Source organism: Lutjanus erythropterus, chromosome 17 (genome assembly GCF_056507025.1).
Source record: "Lutjanus erythropterus isolate fLutEry1 chromosome 17, fLutEry1.hap2, whole genome shotgun sequence".
NCBI classification, from domain to species: Eukaryota; Metazoa; Chordata; class Actinopteri; order Lutjaniformes; family Lutjanidae; genus Lutjanus; species Lutjanus erythropterus.
The window spans coordinates 14,959,697-14,970,103 of NC_139333.1; the positions used below are offsets into that span (position 1 = coordinate 14,959,697).

General features: G+C 38.3%; 1 protein-coding gene across 1 annotated transcript; it reads left to right on the plus strand.

Annotated features, from left to right (window-relative positions):
- Positions 1-277: 277 nt before the first annotated feature.
- Positions 278-10,368, plus strand: pelo (pelota mRNA surveillance and ribosome rescue factor). The gene is made up of 13 exons (XM_084740294.1): positions 278-516; positions 1,539-1,631; positions 2,402-2,552; positions 4,117-4,207; positions 5,455-5,618; positions 6,866-6,926; positions 7,124-7,285; positions 7,369-7,415; positions 7,524-7,597; positions 7,692-7,763; positions 8,136-8,210; positions 8,305-8,336; positions 9,871-10,368. Exons 1-13 carry the CDS (start codon positions 476-478, stop codon positions 9,963-9,965), a joined length of 1,158 nt encoding a protein of 385 aa, XP_084596420.1. The 5' UTR covers positions 278-475; the 3' UTR covers positions 9,966-10,368.
- The last annotated feature ends 39 nt before the right edge of the window (positions 10,369-10,407 follow it).

Here is a 10,407-nt window from a genome sequence, read left to right on the forward strand (position 1 = left end):
GTTTTGCCAATAGGCGGTATTTGAAGGACTCACTCTGCTCTCTGATTGGCTCTTTGCAACGCCGGTCAGCATTTAGTTATCTCAAACCACAATGTAAAAAGGGCAATCGTTCTCGTGTATATCTCACGTTTTGCATTGCATAAATTGAAAATTTGATCAAACACTGCAAGATGAACCGTGTTTGTCCACATTTACTCAAACATTCGTCTGTACATCGCTCTTGTTTGTGGCGCAGTAAAGCGACACCCACGGAAGTGACCAAGATGGGAAGAGTTGACGACGTATTTTGGCATGACGCAATGTCCTAGCGCCTGGCAACACGCACCGAGTGATTCATTCTGAAGTTAAGAGATGGCTTAGCTAGCTAGTTTGCTACTTCACTAAAATAAACATGACTCTAATTCAGATAAACATTAACTCATCTATTCTACGTTAATTATACTTTTGTTTATATTAACTATTCAACCATCCGACCATGAAGCTACTCCATAAAGACATAGAAAAAGATAATGCCGGGTGAGTGATTGGCGACAGCTAATGTTAGCAAGCTAACAAGCATGCTATTTTGCAGCTGACTGTACATGTGTCAAACTTAGTCGTGTTGAATGTCCATTTGTGATTTACATTCAGTTGTACCAGCAGAAACGTGGGGCGTCTCGGATTGGTGTAGAAATAGTCCCTTTTATAGTTAATATGTAATAACACAAAGGACATGAATCATATCAGCATATATTGTGCCACTCAGATTATGCGGATATAGCTTTCACTTAAATGACTAAGCATACGACGCCTCAGTGAGTCAACAAAATAAACCCCATTTGTGTTACATTGATTAACACTTCATGATTATAGTAGCAGCATGGATGCTCCTGCATCACTGCACCATCTGTGTCATTGTCCTTAATAATGGCTTGTTGTCTTCAAGTAAGAGTATATCCACACTTTAATTTTGTGATAATCTAAACCACACCTGACTTATTGTTAAAAGTTAACACCAACTCAGAAGCTGGGTTATTGATGATAGGGCTGTTCAGTAAATTGCTATTGTATTCATAACATGAGACTTGATTCTGCCTTAAGATTTTGGATATCATTGTTGTGTCCCTGGTTTTAAAGGCTGCATTAAAGTAGTGGGATGTAATGTTCTGAATTCAGAGACTGACTAGTGGTTCTGTTATTTGCCTTTACCTAATTAGTCATTACATCCATATTACCAGCGATTATTTATGAATAAACTCATTGTGTTAAAACTCCAGTGTGTAGGATTTATGGGGATCTATTTATAGAATTTGGAAGAAATTAAATATGATATTCCAGTATTTTTTATAATCACTTAATAATGTGCTTTGTTTCTACAGTAGCCCAGAACGGACAAACCAAACACTGGCTCTAGAGGCCACTAAATCCTACACACTGGTCCGTTAATATTTTGTGAAAGTGCCAGTAGTCATCTCTTTAATATTGTTGTAATATTGCTACAGATGCACTTGAATTTGTCCATATTACCCAGTCATAATTGACAGTGTTTACTTCTTTAGTCAGGTGACTCTGGTGCCAGAGGAGGCGGAGGATATGTGGCACACCTACAACCTGCTCCAAGTAGGGGACAGCCTGAGAGCCTCGACTATCAGGTAAACACCAACTCCTATCACATGAAGGTCATGGCTGAAGCCCTGTAGAGCACACACAACTATCTGACAGCTTTCCAACCCCATGGAGAAGGATTTTGGCTTTGCTATCTTTGAGCACTGCAGAATTGGTAGTGCAGCATTTTTCTGAGCCTGTTTCATTTCTCACAGATTCATTCTTCAGTTAGTTGATAAGGATTAAAATCTGCTAGTTTATGCATTTGTACAGTATCATAGCAAAGCAACTCAGGGTTTAGTTTCAATTACAACCACTGATCAGATCTGATACACACCTAACATTATCAGTGCAGCCAGCTACAGGGGGTGACTTGTAGTAACTTGACTGATCTGACATGGAAAGTTGCAACAGAAAGCTTTGTTTACACATGACTTTTGCTGTTGCAAGAATTCTGTTTTTGCAAGACCACAAATTTCGAGCTCTGTCTTGTCGCCAATTATTTAAATTGACTTTAGCAACATATCTTGATCATCGTTGTGGAAAACTAGCACTCTTGATCTAGCTTTATGCCTTGCTGCGACACATATGCATGGATATGTATTGTTTCCAATACTCTAGTGAAGCTCTTAGGACAGTATCCAGTTTAGCTTTACTGAAGCTTTGTTTATTAAAGTCACTCTCTATTTATAAATGATTGTGCTTGTTTTTCAGGTGTCCAACTTTTTATCTGTTGGACACCTTACTGTGTATCACTTAGTGTTTTGGTCTCAAAAACATGCACAGCAACTAATGTCCCATTCCCCTGTTTCCACAGGAAAGTGCAGACAGAGTCACCTACTGGAAGTGTGGGCAGCTCCAGAGTTCGGACTACTCTGACTATATGTGTGGAGACCATCGACTTTGACTCCCAGGCCTGTCAGCTGAGAGTAAAGGGCACTAACATAGAGGAGAACCAGTATGTCAAGGTCTGAGACTTTTAAAGCAACCCGACAGTTGCAGTCATGTCACATTTATGACGACTGATGTTTTTAAGTGAAGCAGGGGGATTAGAACTGGGCTTTTCAAATTTATTACTTACTCATCTAATTTTTATTAAACCTCAGAAGTTTGCAATGATTGGCGATAACAAAATAACATTTAATGAACTCACTTAAAACCTTTATGTAGCATAAATTCAACAAGCAATTAATTAACATCACATGATGGGCCAGCGTGAAACCAAGTCAGACACGGCTCAGACAGTTAGTCCATTTATCTCTGTCTCAGACATATTCTCACAGCTACATTAACGTTAGTTGAAGAAATGCATGACCAGAGAAAATGTAGCTGATTTAGGTGCTTCTTGGAAAGTCTTTCTGGTGTAATCTTATTCTGTGAACTCAGTAACAACACTCACCACTCTATCCAGCAGTTATTCTCGCCATGACAATGTTGTCAATGATAGTGAAATACTGTTAGCCACATTAAAACATGTCCATCTGAGAAAGGATCGCTGTGAACAATGTTCAGCTTGTGCAGTAGCGGAGCTTGTTCACAGTATAGCAGCTGCACTATATATTCAATGTCACCAACAATGCATTGATCAATTGAAAATGTATTTCAAAATAGAAAACATTACAATTTATAAAGTATCACATTCAGAGTACCAGATATTAGCTGGGTCCAGATTGACTTGCCCTTCAGTCCAGAGGCAGACCCTGGTCCACACGTTGAGAAGTGCTGGACTAGTATAAGAAAACTAAGAAAGCAAATATTGAAATTAAGATTTCAGGAGTGATTAGAAATCGTTACACATGTAGCTTGTGTCTGATAAGTTTACTCTCCATTTGAAAAGTCATAAGGAAAGGCAGTTTCTTTTCTGAAATCTAATCAAGGCAAATCAATTTTTTTTTCATAGGGTTTAGATTTTGCAGGTAGAATAAATTAAGTGTATTGAACCATGAAAGGGCTTTATGTAGGCCGGTTGCTGTGAACAGTCAGTGTATACTATATATTTACTATGCATATAGTTAATCAGCAATGTAACTTAAAGCCGCAATTTGCAAAGAACTTTTCTATTTTGGAGGCTACTGTAGACAAAAGTAGTACAGTCTCCTCCGCCATAACCACAAAATATAATGTCAAAAATAGATTTATCTGAATTAAATTATGCTTTTCCTTCTTTTTACCTTAACAAACTGCTCACTGTAACTTTGCCTGTGAAAAAGTAAACATGGGCTCATTTCATCTGATTTCAAGGAGAATCTGACCCGGTGGCCGCCATTAAGAATAATTATACAGAGATAGCCAATCTCCTTGCTTAATGTGTAGTTTGCTTATGTCGACCATTTAGAGGCATCAGTAATAAATTGAGACTGTTTCATAATCAGGTAAAAACTCATTGCAGTAGCTTTAAAATTTATTTTCCTGCACAAAAAGAGTCCATTCTGTTGTAGTTTTGTCATTGCCCAGCCACATTATTCAGTTAGTCTTAATGTAAGCTCCTGATTGATATAAGTCATTGATTATGTTCTCTTCTTCACTGATCAGATGGGGGCTTACCACACCATTGAGCTTGAGCTCAACAGGAAGTTCACTCTGGCTAAGAAGAGCTGGGACAGCGTTGTGCTGGATAGAATCGGTAAGCAGGTGCTACTGTTTACATTCAACTGAGATTTTAATTTGTTTTGTTCAATCAGAACAATCACAGCAGAAAATACCGCTTTGTCTCATTCTTGTGTTTGGCTCATTTAAGCTCACACTTCCCACTTGCTCACCAACTAGGACTTGTAAACAGTAATCAAATGGGCTCACAAGTATCATGTTTACCAGAGAGATTTTCATGGGCTTTAGCAACTGAACACTGCCAACATCTCAGAATCTATTTCTTTATATCCATAAAACTGCATGTAAGAGTAATTTCTTGTATTTATTTCAGATCTGCTGCCAGCAGTTTTTAAAGAGGAATTCTTTGATGAGTACTCAAGTGTGAATAGCGTTTTTCTCTACTGACCAAATGAAGCAAATCATAGAAACAAGCACTCTAGTGTTCAGACATATTTTTCCATATTTGGAGACGTTTGCTTGTTTTAAGGATTCAAGGTTACTTTTAATACTGTCATTATCCACAACAGCATAAGCATTCTGACAAATAGATTCACATGTTTTCACTCCGACATAACACAGACCTTTGCCTCTTTCTGTCAAACAAATGACTGTGAAGTGATCCAATGTGGTTAAAACAACACAGGGATGTTTAGAAAATGTTAAAAATTGCTTACAGATGTTGAAGAGTTAAGATCATGTTAAAGGTTAAAGCTGTTTGGACAAGATTACATTTTTGCCTGTTTCCAAGTCATCTAATCCCCAGATTGGATGTACACTGTTCATGCCTTTATTTGACCTCTTTTTATGTTAGCGATACTCTTAAAATCGTTGTATTAACTGCAGGCCATAATGACTTGTCCCAGATACCAATAATAATGAGTTATATCCTGTATATATTAAAAGCTAATCATGATTGCCTGACTGACAGGGTGACATTTCAGCTGTTTTTCTTTGAAAATTCACAGTCCTCTTGTTAATTTATTTACCAACAAAGAGGCAGTGTTGCCATGGAAACAGAGTAGGGAGAAACGAGAGGGAACTGACAGATGGGGTTTATCCATCTGAGTCATTGCTGCTGTTATTTTCACCACAGTAACTTAAATTTAAGTAGCAAGTGCTTTTGAAATTAATTACTGCAGGCATTACATGCTAATTGCTTTGCAGTAAAAAAAACAACAACAATAATTTATTGTAAAACTGTAAGAACACGTTTGTCTGTTTCTTCACAAATTACACACAACCTCAGTTAATCCATTTATTGTTGCTTTGTTGACCCTGTAGACCAGGCATGTGATGCCACCCAGAAGGCAGACGTGGCAGCCGTGGTAATGCAGGAGGGTCTGGCCAATCTGGTGCTGGTGACGCCCGCCATGACTTTGCTTCGTGCAAAAGTGGAGGTCACCATTCCTCGCAAGAGAAGGGGAAGCTGCACTCAGCACGAGAAAGTAGGTCAGCTTTCTGTAACTGCACAGCTGCAGCAAACTCGAACTTGGATGAGAACTTGGATGGTGCTGAATGGATGGTGACTTGGATGGTGATTCTTGCATTTTTTTTATTTGTTTTGATTTATTTGGATTTTTAGCATTCTTTGCTTGTTTTTATTTGTTTCCCTTCTGTTGTTTTAATTTTGCTAAATGAAGAATTTTGGGCTGTATGTTTGTATGAAAGGTGCTATATAAATAAAGTTGAGTTGAGTTGAGTTGATGGACTGATGGGAGAATAAAGTCACTGAGTCTGGGTATAGGGGTTTTACATTGGCACCTTTAGCTACTCAGAGTCAAAACTAGTCTCGAGATACAGAACAATCAGAGATCTCACCGTCTATCAATCATCTGGGGATTTATAAATGCAAAATAGTTGCTTCAATGACGTGACTGTCTTGTGAGTGTAAGTCAAACCGTGCTGTCTTGATTTGCATTTCCATTACCACCTATAACACACCTAGCTTTGCCAAGTTGCGCCCGATATGGACCATCGTCTGAGTGGGGCCAAAGCGCACCTGACTCAGCTCCAAGCGGGTTGTGGTGTTGTCTTACTGACCATGGCCAACCTGAGACGACTCCTTTCTCCTCCTCAAAACAAGCACGTGTTGCAAGACTTGGCTCATATCTGTGCCGGAGATGAGAGAAAAAGATGTTCAGCTCTTGTAGCCTCTGACTTAACCTCTGTGGTTTGAAGTTTAGTTTCTCTCCTGCATCATTGTTAGTACATTTGCGTATCAGCTTTATCATACTGTTTGATGTTCGTTTTCACCTGGATAGGAGTCGTTTTAAGTTCCTGCTGATGAAAACCCAACATTTCTTGATTTTGCAGATATGCAGATATAAGTATTTATACATATTTATCAGTTTTTAATGCACATTTGTCACATTTACAGTAAGTAAAATAGGATAAATCAACAGAAGTAAAATTAATCTACAGAATAACCAGAATAACAGAGTAATCTAGACGTAGAAAAAAATTCTGTAAGCTTTTAAAAACAAAGCCTACTGGTATTTCTAAGAGTCGGAGAGAATGTGTGTTTGATGCACAACATTTTTGTTAAGTCAGGAGTGTAAGACTTTTTCAAGTGTGATTTTTGAGAAAAACAAAACATTGTCTTATATTTGGGCTGATACTCTAATTGGATGTCAGAGTCTGTCAGTATTTGTCATGTAGGCTCATATCAAACCATCTGTCTCTCTATTTTCAGGCGCTGGAGAGGTTCTACGAGGCTGTGATGCAGGCGATTCTCCGCCACATCAATTTTGATGGTAATGTAGACACACACGCACTCACATCATGTTCCTGTTTTATACCACAAGCTTCTCCCTTTTTAATTTGTTGTTCCTATGTGAGCTGTGAGTCTCTCATCTACTGCACTGTCTGTCATTTTTATGGAACCTTTCTGGTTTATTATTGTTTCCACATAATGAATTAAAGATGTTGATTTCTCCTTCTTGCCTTTTAGTGGTAAAGTGCATTCTGGTTGCCAGTCCAGGGTTTGTGAAGGACCAGTTCATTACCTATCTTTATAAAGAGGCAGTGCGACAGGACAACAAGATCTTGCTGGAGAATCGACCCAAATTCATGCTGGTCCACTCGTCGTCAGGTCACAAGTATTCACTTAAAGGTACGACCTGGTGGCCTCTGAGAATAAAACAGTCAAATCTCATCACAAGGTCAAAACTCAGTACAATGCTTGTTGTTTTGCAGAAATCCTCTCTGATCCCACTGTGACAAGCAGGCTTTCTGATACCAAGGTGACTACACTGTGCACTACGCTGATTTTTCATCTTGTTTTATTCCTGAAGACAAATGCTCTTAAACTGAAAAAAGCGATCAGTCTGGTATTTATTTTTGTCTTTCAGGCAGCAGGAGAGGTGAAAGCCCTGGAAGATTTCTATAAGATGCTCCAGCATGAGTCTGACAGAGCCTTCTATGGGTGAGTGCTGATGAGCAAGAGCAGCCAACAGGCACAGAGTCGTCATTCATTCACACTGATAACCAACAACCTTTGTCTCTTTGCATTCTCACAGACTGGCTCATGTGGAGAAAGCAGCTGACGCCCTCGCCATCGACACCTTGTTGATAAGTGATAAGCTGTTCAGGTACATGCTGGGAGATACTGTTTGTTTCTGGCACAGATCTGTAGGTTATCCATTGCAAATTTACAGTGCATGTGACAGTTTGTTTCTACAGACAGAAGTAAATATGTAAAGTTAATTTATCCTGCTGCAACATTTTTGACAGTTTTCTCTTGAATTGTGTAGCTTTTATGCAGTAAAACATTAATTTAAAAGATCGTAAAATCACACGAAAATGGCTTTAATTCTCATTTTACATACACATATATTCTTTAACCTGTTCCTGCAGCTCTTTATTTTAAAGGGATTGATACTGATGTAAACACACAGTCTGAAACATTCAAATCTGATATGTGTATCAATGCATGTTTTGTGTGTCTCCATGCCTATGTCCAGGCATCAGGATGTCCCCACGAGGAGTCGTTACGTTCGGTTGGTGGACAACGTGAGAGACAATGGAGGCAATGTCAGGTACAAGTCTTCTTTTAAAAGACTGACTCTTAGCATTCAACAAGAAAGATGTTGGCGGAAGATCTGATGAGTTTCTTTCTCCTTTTTCACGCAGAATATTCTCAAGCCTTCATGTGTCTGGTGAACGTAAGTTCTAAAACCATTCTGATTTTTATCAATTCTCCATTAAAGGAGAAATATGTGATATATTTTCAGCACTAAACCACAAAATGTCCATGATGTGTCATCAGAGATTAAGAAAACATGCAAGGTTGAAATACTCCAACAACAACACCACAGCCAACATGTTCTCTTTTGAAATTTCCATTCCAGTCCAGAACGTCTGTTTTCATTTTCCAATTTTCACATTTAGTAGAGTGAAAATTAATGCAGAATGTTCACCGAATGAGTAAATGTCAGGATAACAGGCTTAGCTTTACAACGACAGTTATAAACAGCTGATCAACTTAAAGTGAAGGATAATGTTGCACTGCCTGAGCTTTGAGTCTGGGGAGGATTGAGTGGGAGTAAAAAACATGTTTCAACCATAGATTGTATTTTAAATAATGATTCAACCTATTTAATATTATGTCTATGGTTTCATCTCACTTTTTGTACTGCAGCACTCATTTTTGAATGCCACAATTTTATATATTACTCTTTTTAAAAAGACAGATCAAACCTTTTTAAGTACATATATCTGTAGTGTTTATTTAACAAAATCATTAATTAAGCATAATCCATGGGTTTATTGATTAAAAATAGGTTATGTTATGTTTACATTCTGTGTATCTCACTAAAACGCATTGTGAGTAACCTTGAAGCAAACAAATGTGTTAAATGTATTTCGATCCTCACAAAACATTTGCAGTGACGATTTTTAAAAACAATTTCAGATCTTCATTGTTTATGGTTGCCAGCTTGCAGTCTTCGTCTTTACTGACTTTGTTGGTGCATTGTAACTTTTCATAGCTCATTACTGCCACCAGCTGTTGCATGCATGTTTTATTGCATGAATGTTTGTCTTGTGCAACATACAAAAACAAAATGAGGACCAACTCCTAAAAGATTGTAAGGCTGCAAACAACAATTATTATCATTATTGATTAATCTTGATCATGATTGATCTTGATTAACCTGATTATTTGTTTAGTCTATGAAATGTACGATTGCTTCTTTTTACCAACCAGACACCTCATTTACTCTCATAAATGACAAAGAAAAGCAGCAAATTGTTTACATTTAAGAAGCTGCAAATGTTTCTTGACAAATATTAATCATTACAGTTAATATTTAGGCAACTGGTTTAAATTTGATCAGTTAATTGATTAATTGTTGATTAACATGAGTGCTGTTCTGTAAGGTTTCTTACAATTCTGCCAAACCTGTAGTGACTCTCATGAAAGTGAGGCCAACATGCTGTCTGGTCTGCCCTGTAGATGTTTGATGATTGTGATTGTTGGAGGAATTTATTGGTGTCTTTGAGCACACCAAGCTAATGACGCTCATTACACATCAACCAAGGCCCCGACCTTCCCTTAAATTTATTACTTCCTCAGTTTAAAATACCAAGAACGGAAAAGTTCCTCATCTACAGTTGTGCCTTTTGCACTTCCGCAAGCAGCCTGCGGTCCTGGCTGTGCACTGTCACCTTTCGATTTAACCTTGACTGTCTCCTCAGAGCTGACTCAGCTGAGCGGAGTGGCTGCCATCTTGCGGTTTCCCATTGCCGACCTGTCAGAGGCCGAGGAGGACAGCAGCTCAGATGAAGACTGATCCACAGAAATGGAGCAGAGAGCTCTTATTGAGAGAAAAGAAGAGAAAGCTCATCCAGTGTTGCAGATAACACAAGAATGCATTGACTCAGTGTGTTGTATAACAATAAAGCTGCTGTGTTATCGGTTACGTATTCCACCTCTGCAACATCAACACCTCTTTCAAGTCTAATCTGCACACCTCTTTTCTTAAAGTGGCCATAACTTCAAGTGATTTGATGGTGTTTTGGTGCTTTGATGCTTTGGGTTTGAAGGTGTTTTTGAGTTCATCAGAATGCCAATGAAAGGAATGTAACATTTGTTGCCAAGTCAAGATATTTAGCAATAGAAAAGAAACCGTGATTTTTCTTTCCAAGTGTATATACAATATATCGCTCTTGCAATTAAACAACAGAAGCATTCAACCACTTGCGTTATTTCACTTTGTCACATGAACCAATCTC